Below are 26,170 nucleotides of genomic sequence, written 5' to 3'. Positions count from 1 at the left end.
TGACCGGAGTCACGCTGTGTGTGTCCGTCAGGAAACACGCTGTTTACAAGTAGTTCCAGCAAACATCCACTGATAAACTGCGATGTTAACAACCTCATGATAACCTCATATGTTTTAATTTAGGATCATACCTGTGTTTAGTCTAGAAAAAGGTAAATGTGTGCATTTTATTATAAAGTTGTGTATATTTACTGACTGTTGCAAAAACTAAGAAGCTTGTAAACATCAGGTTTAAAACTAAAAGAACACAATGAAATATGTTTGGAGTTTTATTTGAGTTATTAATTTACTTTTTTTGTCAAAGAGATGCTGATTTGAAACCGTTGTTACATACAGTTACGGCATTTCCTGTTTCTGCCGGAGAAAGGGGAGTCCGTCCCAAAGCTTGCCGCTGTATTTACTCCCTCCATCTGACAGGAGGGAGCCTCGTTGAGCTGCGAGTGTGGCTACAAACGGAGTTCACTCCGTCACGGAGGGGTAGGGTCGAGGGAGAGGTTTGGGATTGAGCCTCTGAAATTAGACTTTGACCCTCTTATCTGTTCAGACCTTTGACCCCCTTATCTTTTATTACTTGTTTTGTGAACATTGCCCCCATAGCTGCAGATAAGCCCTTTGATATGAATCTTAATATAGCAATGTCATGATCGGTCAATGATAAACCAGATATAGCCCGGATAAGGATATGGCACCACATGTAAGACTTTGATCAGCCCTGTAATGTGAATCCTGTTAATATCTTAGCTTGGTGAACCAAATAGTATAGGCTACTATAAGATGGCTATATATATATATATATATATATATATATAGGCCTAGCCTAGAAGAGGGCCTGCTATAAGATAGTGTTCTTTAATAACAATAATACGACAGAGCGACTCTTTTTACGGTAATATGAGCCCTGGAGTGTTAAGAGGGGATTAAAAGGATTGTCTTGGCTAGTTTATTTTAAAAAAAATCCAAAATATTGGTGCCATTGGACAAATTTGCGATGGCCCTATAGCCAAAAATCTTCCTGAGGTCATGCTCTAACAGTGTGCCAAATGTCATGCTTTTATCATCAAAAGCACAATTCTTTCAGATATTTCACATATCTGCTGGACTATATGCTCAATACACTATTTGAAAAGCCTCTTGGATCAGCTGTAAAATGCATCGTCACAAAGTTAAACAACAAGCCTCAATAGTTCTTCCTCCACTCCCTCTTGGCAAACTGCCACTGACAGGTTGAACCACACTGTAAGAGAAGAGTTTACATTTCCCAGAAATGAAAGCTGAAGTTTGTCTGAGCGGCAGCAGAGCAGCAGCCGAGACAAGTCTCTGTTTCTCTGAAGAAACACTCAACTGAATCCAGCAGCTTTTTATCAACAACACAGCAGGACTCTGCAAACACTGGTGAGTACACTACAGACACATCACTAACTAAATATTTAGTCAGAGTTGGATTAAAGTCGGAATCTGACTGTATTACATCCATTTGACCATATAAATAATATTATACCAAATGTGTCAGTTAAGATATTAGCAAGAGCCACAAATACAATGTATACTCTGGTTAAGTTAGATTAGAGAGTATACAGTCAAAGCTAGCATTAGCTTGTATTATTTTCATATTTCCTGTATTTGAAAACATCTTTATAATTGACTCTATTAAACAAAGTAGAATCTAAATATTAGATTTGTTCTGGACTGTCCAAAGCAAGGGATCTGGTGTTGTGTTACAAGTGTTGCTTATAAAAAGGCATGACAATTACATATTTCATCTTATATAATTTGTACACACTGTGGTTAGTAGCCTTGAGCTTTGAACCTGTTTCTGTAGTAACTGCTGTCTGCCTTTTGAAGCTGATAACGTTTACTGTTTTTTAGATTAGATTACTTTATTGTCATTACAAAATGCAAGCACAGTGTAACGAAATTAAGGAGGGTCTAACCAGAGTGCAAAACAGTCAGTTATATACTGATATATATGGGAAATGTATAAATAAGAATAAATACACAGATAATAATAAATACAGTGAATACAGTACTGTATAAAAAACAGTAATGTACAAGGATAATTGCGCTTCAGCACAGCACACAACAACAACAACAACTAGTGTTAACTTCAGTGATGCTCAGCAGGAGGTTTCACTCCTCTGTTCAACAACGGTAAAATCCCCCAGCAGTATTAGAGCTTACACATTGTGTTTCTTAGAGTTTAAACCGAATGCTGCTATGATTTTCCAGATTTATTTATAATATTAACAAACAGAGATTTTTTTAGCATTTAACAACAACAGTGAACTGCAAATTTGAGCAATCTTTCACCCTCCGCATAATCATGATACATCAGCAGAGTTCAGTATCACTATCTATTTGACTTATAGCAAATAAATACAAGAGATTGAATCATATATACATTACAGGTTTTTTTTTTTTCACACGTTTGTCCTCAGAGAGACATGTCTGCTGCCAGCTGTCTGCTGACTGAAGATCAGTTTCTGTGCTCCATCTGTCTGGATGTGTTCACTGATCCAGTCACCACACCATGTGGACACAACTTCTGTAAAGCCTGCATCTCTGAACACTGGGATGTTGATGTCCCGAGTCAGTGTCCCAACTGTAATAAGGTCTTCAACATAAAGCCTGAGCTGCAGGTCAACACGTTCATCTCTGAGATGGCTGCTCAGTTCAGACAGTCAGCTCAACAGAAAGCCAGCAGCAGCAGCTCAGAGCAACAAGTTGTCAAACCAGGAGAAGTTCCCTGTGACGCCTGCACTGGAACCAGACTGAAGGCCCTGAAGTCCTGCCTGGTGTGTCTGGTGTGTCTGGTGTGTCTGGTGTGTCTGGTGTGTCTGGCATCCTACTGTGAGACTCATCTGGAGCCTGATCTAAAAAATGCAGGCTTCAAAAGACATCAGCTGATTGACCCTGAGGAGAACCTGGAAGACGGGATGTGTGTGAAGCACAGTAAACTGATGGAGCTGTTCTGTGAGCTGGGGAAGACAGAGGCTGAAATCCAGCAGATGATCCAGAAGAGACGACTGAAGATTCAGGAGATGAATGGCTCAGTGGAGCTCAGTAAGGAAGGAGCAGACAGAGAGATAGCAGATGGTGTTCAGGTCTTCACCGCTCTGAAGGAGTCTGTTGAGAGAAGCCAGGCCGAGCTCATGGACACCATCAAAGAGAAGCAGAGAGAGACAGAGGAACAGGCTGAAGGCTTCATCAAAGAGCTGGAACAGGAAGTCTCTGAGCTGAAGAAGAGAAGCTCTGAGGTGGAGCAGCTCTCACGCTCTGAAGACCAGCTCCACCTCCTCCAAAGCTTCACGTCCCTGAACGCTGCTCCACCCACCAAGAACTGGACAGAAGTCAGGGTCCGTCCACCTTCATATGAGGGGACTGTGAGGAGAGCTGTGACTCAGCTGGAGGAGACGCTCAGGAAACAGATGAAGAAGCTGCTCTCTGAGGTGGAGCTGAAGAGGGTCCAGCAGTCTGAGGTGGAGGTGACTCTTGATCCTGATACAGCAAGTCCATGGCTCATCCTGTCTGATGATGGAAAACAAGTTAAACATGGTGATGTTAGGAAGAATCTCCCAGACAATCCAGAGAGATTTGATTCTTGTGTCAATGTCTTAGCAAAGCAGAGTTTCTCTTCAGGAAGATTTTATTACGAGGTTCAGGTTAAAGGAAAGACTGAGTGGGATTTAGGAGTGGCCAGAGAGTCGATCAACAGGAAGGGAATATTCTCACTGACTCCTCAGGATGGTTACTGGACGATAGTGTTGAGGAATGAAAATCAGTACAAAGCTTGTGCTGGTCCCGCAGTCCGTCTCTCTCTGAAGTCTCAGCCTGAGAAGGTGGGGGTGTTTGTGGATTATGAGGAGGGTCTGGTCTCCTTTTATGATGTTGATGCTGCAGCTCTGATCTACTCCTTCACTGGCTGCTGCTTCAAAGAGAAACTCTACCCATACTTTGGTCCCAGTCTGAATGAAGGTGGTAAAAACTCTGCCCCTCTGATCATCTCTCCTGTCAATCACACTGAGTAGAACAACCATTTGATTTGCTTCAGAAAGATTCACTCTCACTAAATGTAATAAATGTATTCAACTGGGGAAGTACATTGTACACATTGTTAATGTTTCAGAATCTGATCACATATGGTTCACCTTGATGAGACGCATACAAACACATAACATACTGATGAGTATGTTCTAATGTACTCTAGTTTATTCTACGGATTGCACTCCCTGCCGTCATGACTTGAAGTGATCAGAAAACTATTTTCTCAGAAATAAACTTTGACCACTTCTTTATATGTCAGGGGGACAAGAAAAGTATTTATTGTCTCAGAATTGTGTGTTCAAAAAGTGTTTCATACTTGCAGACATTACTAGTGGAAGTAATGCACTACTTTTTCATTAGTAAAATACTGTATACATATTTTCTTTTATCATTTTCAATTGGTCTCTCTGATGTGTTTTAAAGGGGGAGGTTCAGGATTGATTATTGAATGATAGTATATTGGTTCAAAATGTATTGATAGTTAATTGGAAAATCAACAATACCTGATCATTAAACATTAGGCTGCAGTGGTTTCACAAACCAGGGATATTATAATGTTACATCTCAGCTGTCTGTTGTGTTATGTTAATTTTATTTCGTCCACCTCTCTGCACACTGCTTGTAAAGTTTGAACAAAGCCTCAATGGATTAAAAAAAAAAAGGAACAAAGAATGTGATTTTTTTGTGTTGTTTTTTTTATGTACTTACTGAAGTACAGTTTTCACTAGTTCTCAACTTAGGGAAAGTAGAAAAAACATGTACTTAACTATTTCCATTTCTACTTAACTACATTTGTCTGACAGCTTTGGTTCTTCTCAAGCTTTATAAACTATTTAAAACCCTCTTGGATCAGCTGATCATAGATGTTAAGATTGCTGTATGTGTTTGTTCGAAATAAGGCCATCAACTGGTTAGCTTAGCTTAGCATAAAGACTGGAAACAGAGGAAGACAAAGCCAGCCTGTCCAAAGGTAACAACATCCACCTATCAGCAGCTCTGAATCCAGTTTGTTTAATCCATACCAAATCAGAGGAGTAAAAAAATCAATAAGACGTTTAACAGGGGATTATGGGTCGGGCTATTTCTTGACTGGGACCAAAACAAGTTGCCAAATTGTTTTTACATTTCAGTTTTTGTACAGAGATATATTAAGTATACTTAAATGTGTATTTCGTCACTCACTATTTTCCCCTTTTCCTAGTATATATGCTAAACTAAGCTAATCTAAGTGTCTGATGGCTGCAGCCTGTGTCAGTGTGAGCGGTCTCACTGGTTGGACTGCTTCTAATGATTATTATCTCATTCTTCACCTTGAACACACTCCAGCACTGCCTGTACAGGTGAGACTAACTGACTGCAAACGTCCCGTCTGACTGAGAGATAAATAAAAGGTTTTTTAAATATCAAAATTGCTGGAAATATCCTTGTAAAGTCTATTTTATTAATGCTCTGTTTAGAAGATGGAGCTTATCATTTGAAATGTCATTATTTTTAAAGAGGTGGATGGTGAATAATATACTCTATATGTATTATTTCATTATTCATTCACTTGTTTTGTATTGGCATTTCTGGTTTCAGGTGTACATTTTACGGTGGCTGGGAAGTGCAATGGACAATTACAAGGTGTGAAACACTTTAACAAAGCTTGAGACAAATTTACATTTTATAAAACAAAATTACATTAGCAAAAACACTTTTACCAAGGGTAAAACAATTTAACATTAACAAAAACAAATTAACAAAATGCAAAACACTTTAACATTTCCCGAAACACTTTAACATTTCCCGAAACACATTAACATTTCCCGAAACACATTTACAAACGAGAATCAAAGCGGAAAGGGAATGTACATCATACCGGAAGTGACGTGACGTGATTGGCTCAAATTTAAGTTTGTTTTGGCGGAAAGACCATAGGTACGAGTGTGTTTACGTTCAGTAAACATGTTTTGTCCGTTTTGTAGAAACAACCTGGGACAAGTGACACCGTTTTGCTCATCTTGTGGACAATCTCTGGAGTGTTTAAAGGACACGGACCAGACAGAAGGACCAGATATCTTGCATCATTGCGTGCAATATTTTAATGAAGGTCACTCGTATGCTGTAATCGTGGACATGTTGTCTACCTTTCACGGTGTGAAAATCAGTTTGCGGACTCTTAAAAGCAAACTGAATCAAGCCGGGTTTTACCGCAGAAAGGGTTATTCCTCTCAAATCGCTGTAATTAACGCCATCAGGTTGGAACTTCGTGGACCTGGACAATTGTTTGGATACCGAACAATGTGGCAGGTACTAAAACAAAAGTACAGTCTTCGAGTGAAGAGAGATGATGTTATGAATTTGCTCCGGGAGCTTAACCCTCGGCTGCGAGAGGAGATCTCGCAGAAGGTTTATAAGGAGAACCTACCACTCAATGGGACCGAACTATATGTGGCATGCTGACGGTTATGACCAACTTAAGCCATTCGGTGTGGCCCTTTCAGGATGCATAGATGGATTTTCACGTAAAGTACTATGGCTTGAATGTGGTCCAACAAACAATAACCCAAGAGTTATCGCTCAATATTTCCTCAAATGTGTGCGAAACCTCGGTGTCATCCCCATGAGGCTGCGGACTGATTGTGGCACGGAGAACGGAATTATGGCTGCAATTCAGTGTACCCTACGTCACCATCACCATGACTACTACTCTGGAGCGTCCAGCCACATGTAAGGCACATCCATGACTAATCAGCGCATTGAGTCCTGGTGGTCCATATTAAGAAAGGGAAGGTAAGTGTTTATCATTATTATCTATTACTTGCCAACCCTGTCCGACAAACAACATTTGCTTAGCTAAAGTGTATCAGTTTTTATTATAATAGATATAATATATAGCCTGTAGTCTATGACCCAGACTATACAAGGCCTTTCCTTAGAACTTCTTTTTGGCAGAAATAAAGTTATAAACTGTGAACATCTAATCGTGGGTTTTGGATTGAACAGTGGCCCCTGAGGGGACCTAGGCACTATAGGTTGTGAAGCAAATAAATTATGAAATAGACACTCAATGATTTGTTGTTGATTTTACTGGTAACCTTTTAATGTAATTTGTAGAATTGTTGTATATTGCTTAATAATTCACTTGAAAATATATCAATTTCTATAGGTCTCAGTTCTGGATGGAGCTATTTGCAGACCTCCGAGATGCTGGATACTTCAACCGGAGTCACGAGCATCAGTGCCTTCTGAGATTCTGCTTCGTTGATGTTATTCAGAAGGACTTGGATGAGTGTGTGAGACTGTGGAACAGTCACAGGATTCACCCTTCCAGAACAGCATCATGTCCAGGAGGAGTGCCCAATGAACTGTACTACTTGCCACACAGGTAATACATTGGTGATGGATTGATACTTCTTTGTGTTTTTATCTTAAATGTGGGACTGTGGATTTGAGATTGAACAGGCAGAATTGGATGCTGTTCCTGAGACAAGCCTGTCAATAGCTCCATGTGGGGACCAAAACATGCAGGAGTACTTGGACTTTGCTATGGAGCGCAATGACCTACAGAAGCCAGAGAACTGGGACACTGCATCAGAACTGTACATGAAGCTGAAAGAATATGCTCAGTTATAAAGTAATCGAAAAGGTATTCAGAAGTACAGTAGCACTGTTTCACCACTCCAAATCAGATTTCAGGGCTCAACAATGCTTGGTTTCATGGTTTGTCAGACTGCATTTACTCTTTCCCCTGTGATGTATCCAAATGATTATGGTACCTGTTCATCTGAAGACTGGTCCTATTTAGAAAAAAGATATTCCCATACATTTTTAAATAAAAACAGCATTTTGAAATGAACATTGTTTCCAGCCAATCACCATATCTGTTTCAATGTCATTTATACAGCACCAAATCACAGCATAGTCATAACATAAATATCTTAATCATTATAAAATATAACTGGAATAACAACAAACAACGCTCCAATTAGCAAGCACAAACAAGGTTATGTTGTGTGCGTAATTGTGTGCAGAAAGAACATTTCTGTATAAGTCTTATTTCAACCATGTGGACTCACTGGAAACCTGAGAATGAATGACTGATTTACAACAAAGAAGCTATGGGTGGCAATGTGAAATATGTATAGCAAAGTTCAGAGTATTTATAACAATTGTATAGGTATAGAACAATACTTTGATTTTGTCCCAAACTAAATGGACAACATGAGTTGTGAGAAAAAAAAAACACGTTCACATCTAACAACGACTATATGAACAACCTTCATAGAGTGTTTACTCTATGAAAAACCTTGATAGAGTCTGTACTCTATGGGTCATCCAGTCACATGACTTAAAAAGAGCAAAATCCTGGAGAATTTAGCATTCCAAAGTCCATTTGGGACTTAAACACATTGTATGCGTCAAGGAGTGGTAGTTTTAATGTGTTGGAACATGTGTTTGCCATTGGGAATGGAGAGTCATCAAGGAACTCTATTCCTGGCGATGGTTCAAATCCAGATGAGGTAAGTTAAGTCAGCCCAGTCGCAAACATCAAAACATCCTCCAAAGACACAGCAGTCTGGCTTTCTGCAAAGAAAACATGTTCAGATACATTTTGGCAATGTGTTTCCTGAAATAGTTATAAAAACAGCGATTTACAAACCTTCACAATCGAGGAGATAGTCTGCCCAGTAGCCCAAAGTTTGACTTTCCCTAAGCCTCCTGTTACTCCCTGGTGGACTGAAGTCAGGCTTGAAGAGTCGCTCAAGTTCCAGAGCAGTAAGTCGATTATCAGAGTGGCACAGGACCGGGGCCAGCAGAGTAGGGTGCTGCTATAGTGCGTTTAAAAACTGAAGGGCTGAAAGACCCTCCTTGAATCTGAAGAGTGAACAAAAAAAATGTTTCATCACAAAGTCACATTTAAATAACCTAATACCTAAAACAAGGGGGGGGTGGCATGAGCACTTAAAGATTGGCACAAGACAGGCAGGGAAAGGAGAGACGGACGTCCCATATCAGTTATACTACACAGGCACACATTTTGACACTGACTAATTGCTAACAGATAAACATAGAATAAACCAAAGAGGGGGACCATGAGGCATTTTAAACAAAAAATTCTTACATACATTTAAAAAAAATCACATGAATACAAATATGATCTTACCTGTCAATTACAGAGGAGTTTCGGCCAATAATGTACCGCTGGAGGTAGTCTGACACAATATCATTCTTTCCTTCAACAGAAGCCACATGTCTCAGACAACCTGCTGTCTGTAACATTGTGCTGTGTCTCATGGTCATTTCTCGCAAGGCATCCACTGAGGCAGCATTCTCAATCTGAAGATTATAAAATGGACATAAACAATCCAGTAAATAACTGCATGTACTGTATATTCTTGCCATTTTTGTTCCATTGCAAGATTGATATATTACTATTACTACTATCCTTGTGCAATATATACCTGGCTGCTAAATCCTCTATTACAGGATGTGTTTTTTGTAAATTGTGTTTGTGTATCTTTACTAGTTTTTTATCATTCTTCTTAGGTAACATTAAGCTGTCTTTGGCTCTATTCTGCTCCAACAATGTAAATGTCCCCTCTGTGGGACTAATAAGGGTATTCTGATTCTGATCACAAAACAAAAAATGAAGCCAATTCGGTGTATGTGATAAAGGTAAAGTAAAGATGTCTCAAAACACTGCAGGAACTACATAATAATCCACCCTACCACACTGTTGCTTTATGCAATTCTCACCTCTTGTAAAGCTTTCCCTACTTCTTCATCAGTTATTAAATCAACTGTTGCTTTGAATGAAGGCTGGCCTGCAAGATAATGTACAAGATCTTCTGACAGGAAATGTGGCCCTGGACCTCCATGCACAACTGACACTGCAATCATCTTTCCTGCCAAGTAGTATTCATCCTCCCTAACAGCTGTGAATAAATGTATTCATATTGCAAAATTAAAACATTATTTATTATATACTTTAATGTACTGTAATGAAACTCAACGTTTTGGAAAAATTGTTCAAGCAACAAATCATATGTCATGTGATATATATGGTTAATGATCATTAACAATTGTATTAGTACACTTCTAACCGTATGCATACCATTTGCATTATAGACCAAGAAGCGGCGTCCGTCTGGCCCATCAAAAATGGGCCGGTCTTTCAGATTCTTCATCAGTAGAGATAACAACTCTCTTCTGGGACCACCTGAGTCAATTCCTTCTTCGAAAACACCAGCATCATCAGTGAATTTTACCAGCATGTCACAGTTTTCTGAATACGATGTACGCTTGAAACCTCTGACTGCTCCATCCCAAACATTAGCCCTTGAAATGTTGAACCGGCTGACTCTTCCATGATCAATAGGCTGTGAGAGGTTAGCAATAATGGCAGGTAATGTAATGTTCATCTCCTTATTAGTGGATATTCCAGAGAGTGCACAAACAGTTTTAAAAAGAAAATGTTGTACCAGAAACATTTTACAGAGAAAAAAAATGTAATGCCACTGTAATAGCTGTCCGTTTACATTTCAGTGTCCAATAAACTCGTCATGTTGACTGCAACCAGCTCTTCGTCCTCTTCTTCAACACATGGTGCATACAGGTCTGTGTATGTACTGTTAGGAAGTGATCCTTCCCATGTTAAAACATCTTACAAACAAAAATGTCTTTCTCGTGTAAGTGAGTTACTAACATTTGTACTTACCTGTAGCAAGTAGTCTTGTCTGTATTTGTTTTGGGTGGACCCATATCCTCAGTATCAGATATTACTATCTGAAATACAAATACAAATGTCTGTAACAAAACAACACTGAACATTAGAAACATCAGGCTTCCACAATCTGCCTCAATACCTGTCCAGGCTGAGTTGTGGATGAATGTCCAAGTGCCTTCCTGAAACATGATAAAATTGATAAAATTATTAACTTCATGATACAGTTTAGTTGAGTTTTAAGTAACATTTAGAGGTAGGAGGAACCATAAGATTTATAAATAACAGATTATTTTTGTTTGAAATTAGATTAAACATGACATGTATGGTATTTTTGTATCCATGTTCACCAGAGAAAATGCTGTGGCCTATTCTTATCATCCACTTAAAAATAAATTACTTATTTTGTAAAAATAAGTACAAACTTACCCTTCATTTTCCGGTTTGTGTTTTGGAGTACTTTTGTTTCGTGGTTCAAATTCAAATACCTGAGAGTAAAAGTGTACAATTATCAACAGCTTCCATTATTGTTCCCTTACCACATATGTCTATCAACAGTGAAACGTTGTGAGTGTTTCTGATAGTAATTGTAACTGCCAAGTTGGTTCTTCTAAAATATTTACCAGAATATAGATTTCCTGCTTAAAATCAAATGTATATGAAAAATAAATAAATGAACATGTGTCAGCCTGATTGAATTCAGCTGTGCTCCTAGATGTGATGACAATATCCGAATCAGAGTCTGAGGTATCATCCCCTGTAGTAAAAGCAAAACGTTCAACACATTATTATGTATGCTGCAGTAGAGGATGTTAACATGTAAACAATTAAAATATTGAATAATAACATCCACAAACCTCCTCTAAAATGTTTCTCAAGGCAAATGAAAAGGGTGATCCTGGCATATGCCTTTCCTAAGTCCTTTTCATATTCTGCCAATGTGAATGGCTTTTCTGAACCAGGCACATTGACAACCTCTGAGCAGTCTGGATACAAAAGGACGTACGGTCCTTCATCCATGTCCTTGTTAAAGGCTTTCATTTTCTGGACAGCTCGTTCCAGTATACCAGGTGCTGCTACCTCCGGGTCTGTAAACAACGGGAGTGTTTTCCCTCTCCGAGGCTTTAAATCAACTCCTTGTGGCGACATCATTCCTATGTTTATCTTGTAAAATAGCAGAGATATAAGTAATGACACACACAGAGACACTGAGATTTCTATGAAACGGTTAATGCAGCTTACCTGGACTCGTCTCTTTTCTTGTTTAAGTCTTCCTTTCCCACAGTTAAAAGACTGTTTCTCTTTTGACTTTGAGTTTCTGTACTCCATGAAAAATGTATAGGATCGGCCTGGTTGTTCTGCTGGTATGAATAGTTCCAATACAAATATAAAAATTAGCAGCTCCAACAATCAGCAAAAGCAAGTGTGCATTAAGGTTTACGGAAAACCTAAAAATAAAAACTAGCATATTAGCTCAATGCATCGCTATTCCGTTAAGACATGGATTGGTATTTGACTGATATGAAACTGTGATTGAACTTTTATTTACTGCATGTCTTACATTAGCATCACAAAGCTAGCGCAATACCACACTTACTTTGTTTCGCATTTTCCGGCTGTTTCGATGTCCCCTGTGCGCTTGGTACACCCGTCTGGTCCGTGTCCTTTAAACACTCCAGAGATCCTCCACACGAAAGGCAAAACCGTGTCACTTGTCCCAGGTTGTTTCCACAAAACGGACAAAACATGTTTACCGAACGTAAACACACCATAGACTGTATATGAAACACACTCGCACCTTCTGTCTTTCCGCCAAAACAAATTTTAATTTGAGCCAATCACGTCACGTCCTATGGTCACGTCACGTCACGTCACTTCCGGTATGATGTACATTCCCTTTCCGGTTTGATTCTGGTTTGTAAATGTGTTTCGGGAAATGTTAAAGTGTTTCGGGAAATGTTAAAGTGTTTTGTATTTTGTTAATTTGTTTTTGTTAATGTTAAATTGTTTTATCCTTGGTAAAAGTGTTTTTGCTAATGTAATTTTGTTTTATAAAATGTAAATTTGTCACAAGCTTTGTTAAAGTCTTTCACACTTTGTAATTGTCCATTGCACTTCCCAGCCACCGTAACATTTGAAACTTCTCATTAAAATAAATGGTGATTTTTCATTTAAATTCTGAGGAAAACACATTTAGTTTTAGTGGTGATGCTTAAATACATGTGTCATTAAAGCAGTTCTGTAAAGGTGTGCTACTGCCAGGTGTTTCCCTGTGAACTGTGAGGAAGTGTCGCCCCCTAGTGGACAAACATCTACACTTACATGCAGTCAAGTTTTGTGCTGAAGATAGATTCTTTATTTTACTTATCTTGAATATGTTTTTATGTATTAATTAGCCTTTCAAATAAAGTGTACTGTAGTTGCGTACAGAAAAAACCCTTTACTATACAAAACATTGTTTATTCATTAAAAAGCAGAGCGTCTTTAAGCAACGACCTGCAGTGAACGCTTAATCTCAAAGCAGTTGATCAATATTCACATTAAACATTCAAACACCGTGTTCGTTTCTTTGGATTATGCAGCCATATATCCGCTAACAGTGTCAACGAGAAAGATGTGGAAAATCATCTTCACATTATTGAGGTTTTAATAAAGAAAATACCTTTTAGTTCCTCGATTAGAGGTAATGTCCTCCTTGAGCTCTAGTCAACAAGGCTAAGAGATAGATTCAATTATGCTAACACCACAAACACTCAGTATGAAGTCAGACGATATGTTTTTTGACTCGAAAACGATTATTTTGTCAGCTTCAGTTACTTAACACTTAATTAAATACAAGATCAACAAATGATTGATGATGCTTTTTAATGGATTTGTTTTTTAAAACTAAAAAGCAGTATGATTTTGAGTTTATACGTAAGAGATTCTGCAGCTTTTACACATCTCCTTTCACCTCTTCTTCACACCTTTCTTCAAACTGAGGTAGTAGAATTTAAATTAAGTAACATTGTCTAAAGTACAAAAGTGTTAACAAGTGCACAAACTACAAACTACACTTCATCGAACATGTTTGAAGATTTATTATCAACACACTTTCTCATACTGTGCTATAAAGATCTGGTTTGATGTTTAAAAATGGCCCCATGTCCTCAGGGTTTCTTCACCACCTGTTGGAACAGAAGAAACACGTTAAAGGCGACAAACACACTTTCCTTTGCCCTGAAAACAGATGAATGAAGGGAACCCAGCGTGTGTTTTCTTACCTTTCAACATTTGTACAGCGTGTTCAGTCTGCTGATGTCGTTCCTGCTCATCTGATTGGCCGTGCCAAACTCTACGTTGGCGTTGGGGATCGGCACCATGGTGGGCTTATTGTTCCCACTGAAGGCATACCTGGAAACATTAAGAGCACAGAGGCTTCATTATTATTAGCTTGTATATATATATTAAACATTTAGAAACCATTGAGACTCAAATGCTCCTAAACGAGTTGGTTCAATCACCAAAACAAATCTGATCTATCTCATTATTATGACGACATATTTATTGTGCAATTTAGAAAAACGCCGATAAGGCACATTTCATATTTTGCATTTCTTTGAGAGCTTGTGACCTATTTTAATCCTGGTTTCACTCTTATCAATGTTATGCGTTTAAATATTATCTATCATTATTATTTGCCAACTGTTTATTAATTCTGTTGCTATAATAACTTAATTTAGCTGCTTTATTAAGAAAAATAATAAAAGAAGAGATGGGTTGGACTATTCAAAGTGTTTTCAGCTTTTTTGTCAGAATTATTTTTTTTTCTCAGAATTAGAACAATTTCAATTTTTCTCGGAATTCTTACTTTTTTACAGAATTATCTTTTATTTACTCATAAATTTGACTTTTTTTCATAATTTTCTTTTTTCCTCCTAATTAGATTATTTTCTCATATTTTAACTTTTTTCTCAAAATGTTCTCAGAATTTGACTTTTTGTCAAGACTAGATTTTTTTACTCATAATTACATATTTCTAAGATTTTTATTTTTTCTCAGAATTCAAATTGACCCGGAAATATATCAATTCTTAATGTGACTCACCTGTCCAGGCTACTGGACTACTTTTCAAATATAAACAGACCTTTTTGAAACATATTTTGCTGTTTTTGGGTCCGTAGAAATATATTTGCACTTGTATGGGCTCTCCTTACTGCAATTCAAGCCTCAGTTCTGTCTACAATTAATTGTTTTGGGTGAACTGTTCCTTTGACTTATATCCATTATGTTAGTTTATAAATGAAGATGAATGCTTGGTAACCTGTGGTACTGCATGACGGAGTTGTAGTCCTATGGTGTGTTCAGGTTCAGCGTGTTTATCTTGTCGAAGGCGTACGCCCAACCTGAGAGGACGAGAATCACAACGAGGGTCAGAAAACGCAGAAAATGAAGTTCACCCCATTCCTCAGATCACTGTGAAGTTAGTTGTGTATTAGATGAGGGTAAAACATGAGAGGGTTGATCAATACAGGATTTAAAGTGACATTATTTGGCTGTGATTTCAATGTATTCCCATGGAGTTGCATCCATTATGAATGCAACTAACAGTAAATCAATTCAAGCATGATTTACTTGTCATTAGTGTTCAAATTAAACCAACACAGGGACATCAATGATGGGAAAATCAAAAAAATAATATGTTTAAGGATATTGTGTGATTATATTTGGGGTTTCTTTAGGATAAAGATGTGGACAGTTATAGATTTTTATATTATAGTACAGGACTAGAGTAAAGGTCTGATATAATGAACACATTATCCCTTATTACACGGTTTAGTGGAATACTCGATTCTGATTGGTCAATTTGGACATGTCAGAGGTTGTTAATACTCAATAACAGACCGCTGCTCAACAAAATAATGACTGTTGCTATGGAGGATCAAGGGGGAAAACAAAATAGACTAAAAGACGGAGCGTTGGACCTCAGATGAATAACCAGAGGAAGACAGATATGTTTTAAATCAATATTGTGAGATGAGTCTTTGTTTTATTTAGTATGTGACCGTCTAATGAGCTGCTTCTGAGTTTTTGTTTTTCCATAATGACCGTCTCGCTGCACGTTATCCCCCTTATTACTGAACGTTTAGAGCATGGATGTATAATAAGAACGGTTTAGAGGTTACAGACCGGACTGGATGTTCTCCCACGGGATCCAGATGTGCTGGTCTCTGTCGGAGCGGCACTGCTCGTCTTTGAACCCGAGCGCGTGCAACAGCTCGTGTTGAACCGTGCTGTGATACAGGCAGCCCTGCCGGTCCAGAGACACCGTCTGGGAGTAACCCAGATGCTGCAGCTACAAAAAACACACCTATAAAGGTCACCTATCATCATAGCCGTGGGAACATGTTTCAAATGGGGGGTGCTGTGGGGATGACACCAGGGCTGGTTCTGACCAATGTGCTGCTTGGCAAGATTTTAGCTGGCAATGAAAAACCTCTACAAAAGACCAATACACTACAAAAAGAGAAATATATTGACATGGTGGACAGCTTATATAACAAGGCTTCAAATTTATTATATATTATAACATGTTTTAATTGGAGGGGTGGACTTCACATCCTCTAGTGGGGTCCGGGGGTACCCCCCGGGAAGATTTTTTAAACATTTTAAAGTAAAATGCTTCAATTTGGTGCACTTTGAGCGCCCAATTAGAGACTGATCTAGGGGGTACAACTCTAAACACCCATATGAAAAAGATCGGTTTGCATTTTATCAATCAAATAAGCAGGTATGTGAACATTTCCAATAACCTACCATAGCCAATAACAAATACATGTAACTTATTTTATTTGCGTTGTTCATTCATATCTTATTTTACAAGTTAACATTTATTTATTTATGTATATTTTAAAATCTCTCCAGTTTTAAACGATATTTTTGGTTTACTGTCCTATAGTATACACTGGAATGATTTCAAACCTGTTTTTATTTATCCTAATAATTATAAAAGGTGTGCCTTGGAAATATGTGTTTACATAAATTGTGATTAAAACGTTTGAGACCCACTGAGATAACTTAGACTAAAGTGAACTATCTAAACACTCAGAGTCCTTTACCTCACTGAGCCTCTCAGTCTGACAGGACAGAACTCTCTCTCCACATTATTGTCGAAACAGCTTCTTATATCCGTTAGCGCAGCAGAAGCTAACAACAATCCCCGCCGGTACCGCGGTATCCCCTCTCTCTATCTCTCTCACTTTGGCTGTGAGCGCCTGCTAAGCCAACATCCCCCACTTCATCACTCACAGCGCCCATCGTACAGGGCAAATGGAAAATGTAACCGGGGAAAAGGGTGTTATCTTTACTTAATTATGAATGTTGTTACATCAAGGCTGAAAATTCGTTTTTTTTTTATTATATCTTGTGGAAGTGCAGATCCCCTGTCCTCCACCAGGGGGTGCTGCAGCACCCTCAGCACCCCTACTTCCCACGGCCCTGCCTATCATGCTAAATCAACTTTTTCATGTCTTCTATAAATATGTCTCCCGGGTGATATCGGAAATGTGGGCGGGCTTTACACCCACGGCCCAATCAGAAACGTTGCCATGAGAAACAATGCGTGACAGTTTTGGACGTAATATGGTCTTTGTTTACATTATCAAGCATGGCTAACACTCAGAGCTAACCTGTACTGGAGAGAGTATGTGTAAAAAAGCAGGAAATAAAAAAAGGATGCCTCAAAATAGTATAAAAGACCTTTAAGAATCACAATCTGTTTTTTTGCAAAGTAGGTTTACAAATACGAGGTTTACCCGCCGTCTGACTGGATGTTCAGGAAGTCTCTCTGGCTCGTGCGTCTGACGAAGCGAATGCAGGAAACATCGTGGAAGGAAGTCAGGCCGCGCTCGATGATGGAGCGCTCAAGAAACAAAGCAGCTGTGGTTCAATGGAGGTCAAGGGTCACAATCAGGTTCTTAGACTTTTCCTCAGAGGTGGGAGAAGTACTCAGATCTGTACTTGTGTAAAAGTAGAAGTACCAGAGTGTAGGAATACTCAATACAAATCCTGCATTCAAAATGTTGCTCAAGTAAAAGTAGAAAAGTATCAGCATCAAAATATAGTTAAAGTAGCGACAGTAAAAGTAGTCATTGTGCAGATTGGTCCATCTCAGAATAATAGATATGATATGTTTTATAATGATTGATAGTTTGAATGACTTTGTATACTGCAGGGTAGCTGGTGGATTTACTCCAGGTGGAACTAAAGACTGATTCAACACTTTATCATTCATCCAGATCTGTAAAGTAACTAAAGGTATTCATTAAATGTAGTGGTGCAAAGTAGCAACAAATGGCACTTAAGTACAGACTGTTAAAGGTGATTTAAACCTGAGAGCAAGATGAGCTGAAAAGAGTCCAAGGAAGCTTATTTAAAAGTTAACAGAATGTAATTAAACAAATGATACGGTGATACAAATGGAATGTGAAAGAGAGGTGCGGCTCTCCGGTTCGCGTGGGGAGCTGCTGCCTGCTGTTGTTTATCGCGTGGCCGGGGTAGAGAGAGAGCGTTTTTTCCTGTCCATCATATGTTATAGTGTATAGTCCTCTCCTATTGGCCGGTCTCGACGGGGGGCGGGTCTTCCTCCCGGGTACCTTCCTCTTTGATTAATATCGCATCAAATAAGAGGATTTAGATGTTGTGTGTTTAGTGTATAACTCCACAAGCCTTTACTCCTCATATTTCTTACAAGACCCATTTTCAAACCGTCTGTTCAGAGAGGAGGACATGTTGCTGCTCTTAAACAGGGACCAAAACACAGCGTTGTGAAATATAGCTATACATCTCCAGATGTGTAAAGAGATGTCCTTTATGTATTGAGAACATATTCCTAGAGATATATATATATATATATATATATATATATATATATATATTTGAAAAGCCTCTTGGATCAGCTGTAAAATGCATCGTCACAAAGTTAAACAACAAGCCTCAACAGTTCTTCCTCCACTTCCTCTTGGCAAACTGCCACTGACAGGTTGAACCACACTGTAAGAGAAGAGTTTACATTTCCCAGAAATGAAAGCTGAAGTTTGTCTGAGCGACAGCAGAGCAGCAGCCGAGACAAGTCTCTGTTTCTCTGAAGAAACACTCAACTGAATCCAGCAGCTTTTTATCAACAACACAGCAGGACTCTGCAAACACTGGTGAGTACACTACAGAGACATCACTAACTAAATATTTAGTCAAAGTTGGATTCAAATCAGAATCTGACTGTATCACATCTATTTTGCCATATAAAGAATATTATACAATATGAATGTGTCAGTTAAGATAAAAACCTCAACATTTACATTAGCAACAGCCAACAATACAATGTCAACTCTGGTTAAGTTAGGTTAGAGAGCATACAGTCAAAGCTAGCATTAGCTTATCCTTATTTTTGATATTTCCTGTATTTGAAAACATCTTTATAATTGACTCTGTTAAACAAAGTAGAATCTAAATATTAGATTTGTTCTGGACTGTCCAAAGCAAGGGATCTGGTGTTGTGTTACAAGTGTTGCTAATAAAAAGGCATGACAATTACATATTTCTTATATCATTTGTACACACTGTGGTAAGTAGCCTTGAGCTTTGAACCTGTTTCTGTAGTAACTGCTGTCTGCCTTTTGAAGCTGATAACGTTTACTGTTTTTTAACAACTAGTATTAACTTCAGTGATGCTCAACAGGAGGTTTCACTCCTCTGTTCAACAATGGCAAAATCCCCCAGCAGTATTAGAGCTCACACATTGTGTTTCTTAGAGTTTAAACTGAATGCTGCTATGATTTTCCAGATTTCATTTGAACTTGAATTTTAATTCTCACAGACAAAAAACCTAAATGTCTTTGGTTATCATTGGTCTATGTATGTCATTTCTCGCATAAAAAGTTGGGGTAGTTTACATTTCTGGGTTCAAAGTAGGACTCTATGAACTGGCAAATAGAGAATATGTAATTACAGTTGGGTTTTTTTTCAAACTTTTTCCCCCAGAGAGACATGTCTGCTGCCAGCTGTCTGCTGACTGAAGATCAGTTTCTGTGCTCCATCTGTCTGGATGTGTTCACTGATCCAGTCGCCATACCATGTGGACACAACTTCTGTAAAGCCTGCATCTCTCAACAATGGGATATAAATGTCCCGAGTCAGTGTCCCAACTGTAAAAAGGTTTTCAACATAAAGCCTGAGCTGCTGGTCAACACTTTCATCTCTGAGATGGCTGCTCAGTTCAGACAGTCAGCTCAACAGAAAGCCAGCAGCAGCAGCTCAGAGCAACACGTTGTCAAACCAGGAGAAGTTCCCTGTGACGCCTGCACTGGAACCAGACTGAAGGCCCTGAAGTCCTGCCTAGTGTGTCTGGCCTCCTACTGCGAGACTCACCTGGAGCCTCATCTGAAAAATGCAGGCTTCAAAAAACATCAGCTGATCGACCCTGAGGAGAACCTGGAAAGCAGGATGTGTGTGAAGCACGATAAACTGCTGGAGCTGTTCTGTAAGACCGACCAGGTGTGTGTCTGCATGCACTGCACCTATTCAGAGCACAAGACACATGATGTAGTTCCTCTGAAAGAAGAATATGAAGGAAAGAAGGCTGAGCTGGGGAAGACAGAGGCTGAAATTCAGCTGATGATCCAGAAGAGACAACTGAAGATCCAGGAGATGAACCGCTCAGTGGAGCTCAGTAAGGAAGGAGCAGACAGAGAGATAGCAGATGGTGTTCAGGTCTTCACCGCTCTGAAGGAGTCTGTTGAGAGAAGCCAGGCCGAGCTCATGGACACCATCAAAGAGAAGCAGAGAGAGACAGAGGAACAGGCTGAAGGCTTCATCAAAGAGCTGGAACAGGAAGTCTCTGAGCTGAAGAAGAGAAGCTCTGAGGTAGAGCAGCTCTCACGCTCTGAAGACCAGCTCCACCTCCTCCAAAGCTTCACATCCCTGAACTTTGCTCCACCCACCAAGAACTGGACAGAAGTCAGGGTCCGTCCACCTTCATATGAGGGGACTGTGAGGAGAGCTGTGACTCAGCTGGAGGAGACGCTCAGGAAACAGATGAAGAAGCTGCTCTCTGAGGTGGAGCTGAAGAGGGTCCAGCAGTCTGAGGTGGAGGTGACTCTTGATCCTGATACAGCACAACCCAAACTCATCCTGTCTGATGATGGAAAACAAGTTAAACATGGTGATGTGAAGAAGAATCTCCCAGACAATCCAGAGAGATTTGATTATTGTGCTTGTGTCTTAGCAAAGCAGAGTTTCTCTTCAGGTAGATTTTATTATGAGGTTCAGGTTAAAGGGAAGACTGAGTGGGATTTAGGAGTGGTCAGAGAGTCCATCAACAGGAAGGGAAAGATCATACTGTCTCCTCAGAAAGGTTACTGGACGATATGGTTGAGGAATGAAAATGAGTACTCAGCATGTGCTGATCCTCCAGTCCTTCTCTCTCTGAAGTCTCAGCCTGAGAAGGTGGGGGTGTTTGTGGATTATGAGGAGGGTCTGGTCTCCTTTTATGATGTTGATGCTGCAGCTCTGATCTACTCCTTCACTGGCTGCTGCTTCAAAGAGAAACTCTACCCATACTTTGGTCCCAGTCTGAATGAAGGTGGTAAAAACTCTGCCCCTCTGATCATCTCTCCTGTCAATCACACTGAGTAGAACAACCATTTGATTTTCTTCAGAAAGATTCACTCTCACTAAATGTAATAAATGTATTCAACTGGGGAAGTACATTGTACACATTGTTAATGTTTCAGAATCTGATCACATATGGTTCACCTTGATGAGACGCATAAAAACACATAACATACTGATGAGTATGTTCTAATGTACTCTAGTTTATTCTACGGATTGCACTCCCTGCCGTCATGTCTTGAAGTGATCAGAAAACTATTTACTCAGAAATAAACTTTTACCACTTCTTTATATGTCAGGGGGACAAGAAAAGTATTTATTGTCTCAGAATTGTGTTCAAAAAGTGTTTCATACTTTCAGACATTACTAGTGGAAGTAATGCACTCCTTTTTCATTAGTAATATACTGTATATACTTTTTTTTTATAATTGAGGGGAAAATGATGGGTCTCTCTGGTGTGTTTTAAAGGGGGAGGTTCAGGATTGATAATTGAATGATAGTATATTGGTACATGTGTGTTGACAGTTAATTGGAGAATCAACAATATCTGATCATTAAACATTAGGCTGCAGTGGTTTAACAAACGAGGGATATTATAATGTTACATCTCAGCTGTCTGTTGTGTTATGTTAATTTGTATTTCGTCCACCTCTCTGCACACTGCTTGTAACGTTTGAACAAAGCCTCAATGGATTAAAAAAGGAACAAAGAATGTGATTTTTTTTTTTTTTTTTTTTAGCTACTTACTGAAGTACAGTTTTCACTAGTTCTCAACTCAGGGAAAGTAGGAAAAACATTTACTTAACTATTTCCATTTCTACTTAACTACATTTGTCTGACAGCTTTGGTTCTTCTCAAGCTTTATAAACTATTTAAAACCCTCTTGGATCAGCTGATCATAGATATTAAGATTGCTTTATACTGTATGTTTGTTAGAAATAAGGCCATCAACTGGTTAGCTTAGCTTAGCATAAAGACTGGAAACAGGGGAAGACAAAGCCAGCCTGTCCAAAGGTAACAAAATCCACCTATCAGCAGCTCTGAATCCAGTTTGTTTAATCCATACCAAATCAGAGGAGTAAAAACATCAATAAGACGTTTAACAGGGGATTATGGGTCGGGCTATTTCTTGACTGGGACCTAAACAAGTTGCCAAATAGTTTTTACATTTCAGTTTTTGTACAGAGATGTTTTAAGTACACTTAAATGTGTATTTTATCACTCACTATTTCCCCCTTTTCCTAGTATATATGCTAAACTAAGCTAATCTAAGTGTCTGATGGCTGCAGCCTGTGTCAGTGAGAGCGGTCTGACTGGTTGGACTGCTTCTAATGATTATTATCTCATTCTTCACCTTGAACACACTCCAGCACTGCCTGTACAGGTGAGACTAACTGACTGCAAACGTCCCGTCTGACTGGGAGATAAATAAAGGGTTTTTTAAATATCAAAATTGCATGAAATATGCTTGTAAAGTCTATTTTATTAATGCTCTGTTTAGAAGATGGAGCTTATCATTTGAAATGTCATTATTTTTAAAGAGGTGGATGGTGAATAATATACTCTATATGCATTATTTCATTATTCATTCACTTGTTTTGTATTGGCATTTCTGGTTTCAGGTGTACATTTGAAACTTCTCAAAAAATAAATGGTGATTTTTCATTTAAATTCTGAGGAAAACACATTTAGTTTTAGTGGTGATGCTTAAATACATGTGTCATTAAAGCAGTTCTGTAAAGGTGTGCTACTACCAGGTGTTTCCCTGTGAACTGTGAGGAAGTGTCGCCCCCTAGTGGACAAACATCTACACTTACATGCAGTCAAGTTTTGTGCTGAAGATAGATTCTTTATTTTACTTATCTTGAATATGTTTTTATGTATTAATTAGCCTTTCAAATAAAGTGTACTGTAGTTGCGTGCAGAAAAAACCCTTTACTATACAAAACATTGTTTATTCATTAAAAAGCAGAGCGTCTTTAAGCAACGACCCGCAGTGAACGCTTAATCTCAAAGCAGTTGATCAATATTCACATTAAACATTCAAACACCGTGTTCGTTTCTTTGGATTATGCAGCCATATATCCGCTAACAGTGTCAACGAGAAAGATGTGGAAAATCATCTTCACATTATTGAGGTTTTAATAAAGAAAATACCTTTTATTTCCTCGATTAGAGGTAATGTCCTCCTTGAGCTCTAGTCAACAAGAATAAGAGATAGATTAAATTATGCTAACACCACAAACACTCAGTATGAAGTCAGACGATATGTTTTTTGACTCGAAAACGATTATTTTGTCAGCTTCAGTTACTTAACACTTAATTAAATACAAGATCAACAAATGATTGATGATGCTTTTTAATGGATTTGTTTTTTAAAACTAAATAAGCTCCAGTGGTTTGAAACACAGACACTAAGAAGCAGTATGATTTTGAGTTTATACGTAAAAGATTCTGCAGCTTTTACACATCTCCTTTCACCTCTTCTTCACACCTTTCTTCAATCTTAGGCAGTAGAATTTAAATTAAGGAACATTGTCTAAAGTACAAAAGTGTTAACAAGTGCACAAACTACAAACTACACTTCATCGAACATGTTTGAAGATGTATTATCAACACACTTTCTCAGACTGTGCTATAAAGATCTGGTTTGATGTTTAAAAATGGCCCCATGTCCTCAGGGTTTCTTCACCACCTGTTGGAACAGAAGAAACACGTTAAAGGCGACAAACACACTTTCCTTTGCCCTGAAAACAGATGAATGAAGGGAACCCAGCGTGTGTTTTCTTACCTTTCAACATTTGTACAGCGTGTTCAGTCTGCTGATGTCGTTCCTGCTCATCTGATTGGCCATGCCAAACTCTACGTTGGCGTTGGGGATCGGCACCATGGTGGGCTTATTGTTCCCACTGAAGGCATACCTGGAAACATTAAGAGCACGGAGGCTTCATTATTATTAGCTTGTATATATATATTAAACATTTAGAAACCATTGAGACTCAAATGCTCCTAAACGAGTCGGTTCAATCACCAAAACAAATCTGATCTATCTCATTATTATGAAGACATATTTATTGTGCAATTTAGAAAAACGCCGATAAGGCACATTTCATATTTTGCATTTCTTTGAGAGCTTGTGACCTATTTTAATCCTGGTTTCACTCTTATCAATGTTATGCGTTTAAATATTATCTATCATTATTATTTGCCAACTGTTTATTAATTCTGTTGCTATAATAACTTAATTTAGCTGCTTTATTAAGAAAAATAATGAAAGAAGAGATGGGTTGGACTATTCAAAGTGTTTTCAGCTTTTTTGTCAGAATTATATTTTTTTCTCAGAATTAGAACAAATTCAATTTTTCTCGGAATTCTTACTTTTTTACAGAATTATCTTTTTTTTTACTCATAAATTTGACTTTTTTTCATAATTTTCATTTTTCCTCCTAATTAGATTATTTTCTCATATTTTAACTTTTTCTAAGAATTCTAACTTTTTTGCAGATTTTGACTTTTTTCTCAAAATTTTCTCAGAATTTGACTTTTTGTCAAGACTAGATTTTTTTACTCATAATTAGATATTTCTAAGATTTTTATTTTTTCTCAGAATTCAAATTGACCCGGAAATATATAAATTCTTAATGTTACTCACCTGTCCAGGCTACTGGACTACTTTTCAAATATAAACCTTTTTGAAACATATTTTGCTGTTTTTGGGTCCGTAGAAATATATTTGCACTTGTATGGGCTCTCCTTACTGCAATTCAAGCCTCAGTTCTGTCTACAATTCATTGTTTTGGGTGAAATGTTCCTTTGACTTATATCCACTATGTTAGTTTATAAATGAAGATGAATGCTTGGTAACCTGTGGTACTGCATGACGGAGTTGTAGTCGTATGGTGTGTTCAGGTTCAGCGTGTTTATCTTGTCGAAGGCGTACGCCCAACCTGAGAGGACGAGAATCACAACGAGGGTCAGAAAACGCAGAGAATGAAGTTCACCCCATTCCTCAGATCACTGTGAAGTTAGTTGTGTATTAGATGAGGGTAAAACATGAGAGGGTTGATCAATACAGGATTTAAAGTGACATTATTTGGCTGTGATTTCAATGTATTCCCATGGAGTTGCATCCATTATGAATGCAACCAACAGTAAGTCAATTCAAGCATGATTTACTTGTCATTAGTGTTCAAATTAAACCAACACAGGGACATCAATGATGGGAAAATCAAAAAAATAATATGTTTAAGGATATTGTGTGATTATGTTTGGGGTTTCTTTAGGATAAAGATGTGGACAGTTATAGATTTTTATATTATAGTACAGGACTAGAGTAAAGGTCTGATATAATGAACACATTATCCCTTATTACACGGTTTAGTTGAATACTCGATTCTGATTGGTCAATTTGGACATGTCAGAGGTTGTTAATACTCAATAACAGACGGCTGCTCAACAAAATAATGACTGTTGCTATGGAGGATCAAGGGGGAAAAGAAAATAGACTAAAAGACGGAGCGTTGGACCTCAGATGAATAACCAGAGGAAGACAGATATGTTTTAAATCAATATTGTGAGATGAGTCTTTGTTTTATTTAGTATGTGACCGTCTAATGAGCTGCTTCTGAGTTGTTGTTTTTCCATAATGACCGCCTCGCTGCACGTTATCCCCCTTATTACTGAACGTTTAGAGCATGGATGTATAATAAGAACGGTTTAGAGGTGACAGACCGGACTGGATGTTCTCCCACGGGATCCGGATGTGCTGGTCTCTGT

The 26,170-nt window shown here is 38.4% G+C and overlaps 2 protein-coding genes, 3 long non-coding RNA genes and 1 pseudogene across 10 annotated transcripts in view; 2 read left to right on the top strand and 4 right to left on the bottom strand.

Moving 5' to 3' along the window:
• The first annotated feature begins 1,261 nt into the window (after positions 1-1,261).
• Positions 1,262-22,108, top strand: LOC307038442 (E3 ubiquitin-protein ligase TRIM21-like). Of its 3 annotated transcripts, none has more exons than XM_079679838.1 (3): positions 1,262-1,392; positions 2,436-3,482; positions 20,846-22,108. In XM_079679838.1, the coding sequence occupies exons 2-3, from the start codon at positions 2,442-2,444 to the stop codon at positions 21,416-21,418; spliced, it is 1,614 nt and encodes a 537-aa protein (XP_079535964.1). In that variant the 5' UTR covers positions 1,262-1,392; positions 2,436-2,441; the 3' UTR covers positions 21,419-22,108. The 3 variants fall into 3 exon arrangements, with proteins under 3 accessions (XP_079535964.1, XP_079535963.1, XP_079535962.1); XM_079679837.1 differs by having other exon boundaries at positions 1,271-1,392; positions 2,406-3,482; XM_079679836.1 differs by lacking the exons at positions 1,262-1,392; positions 2,436-3,482 and adding an exon at positions 18,682-18,936 and having other exon boundaries at positions 19,766-22,108.
• On the top strand, positions 5,671-7,879 carry LOC307038477. Its single transcript, XR_013808005.1, has 2 exons — positions 5,671-6,813; positions 7,190-7,879. It is a non-coding gene; the product is annotated as an uncharacterized lncRNA (long non-coding RNA).
• Positions 7,894-10,049, bottom strand: LOC307038474. Its single transcript, XR_013808002.1, has 4 exons — positions 9,781-10,049; positions 9,188-9,360; positions 8,684-8,898; positions 7,894-8,607 (listed from the first exon to the last, which is right to left on the bottom strand). It is a non-coding gene; the product is annotated as an uncharacterized lncRNA (long non-coding RNA).
• LOC307038472 lies at positions 10,527-12,580 on the bottom strand. 3 transcript variants are annotated; one of them, XR_013807998.1, is made up of 7 exons: positions 12,345-12,580; positions 11,990-12,105; positions 11,605-11,911; positions 11,177-11,504; positions 10,890-10,929; positions 10,742-10,809; positions 10,527-10,652 (listed from the first exon to the last, which is right to left on the bottom strand). It is a non-coding gene; the product is annotated as an uncharacterized lncRNA (long non-coding RNA). The 3 variants fall into 3 exon arrangements; XR_013807999.1 differs by having other exon boundaries at positions 11,990-12,108; positions 12,345-12,578; XR_013808000.1 differs by lacking the exons at positions 11,605-11,911; positions 11,990-12,105 and having other exon boundaries at positions 12,345-12,576.
• LOC307041150 (low choriolytic enzyme-like) lies at positions 13,813-18,485 on the bottom strand (annotated as a pseudogene). The gene is made up of 5 exons (XR_013810654.1): positions 18,477-18,485; positions 15,917-16,082; positions 15,051-15,132; positions 14,011-14,140; positions 13,813-13,914 (listed from the first exon to the last, which is right to left on the bottom strand). The product of XR_013810654.1 is annotated as a low choriolytic enzyme-like (transcript).
• A 1,879-nt stretch (positions 22,109-23,987) lies between the features above and the next one.
• LOC307041259 (high choriolytic enzyme 1-like) overlaps positions 23,988-26,170 on the bottom strand; it is a gene marked incomplete at its 5' end in the record, with an annotated part of 2,630 nt that continues 447 nt past the window's right edge. Inside the window, 4 exons of the mRNA XM_079684568.1 lie at positions 23,988-24,089; positions 24,186-24,315; positions 25,260-25,341; positions 26,126-26,166. Of these exons, the coding sequence (XP_079540694.1) occupies positions 24,189-24,315; positions 25,260-25,341; positions 26,126-26,166 (250 nt within the window). The 3' untranslated portion in view covers positions 23,988-24,089; positions 24,186-24,188. The remainder of the gene's footprint in view (positions 24,090-24,185; positions 24,316-25,259; positions 25,342-26,125; positions 26,167-26,170) is intronic.

The sequence above is a fragment of the Notothenia rossii genome (genome assembly GCF_949606895.1).
Source record: "Notothenia rossii genome assembly, chromosome: 5".
Classification (NCBI taxonomy): Eukaryota; Metazoa; Chordata; class Actinopteri; order Perciformes; family Nototheniidae; genus Notothenia; species Notothenia rossii.
Note: the sequence above shows the minus strand (reverse complement) of the source record. Positions and strands in the feature narration are given on the sequence as shown.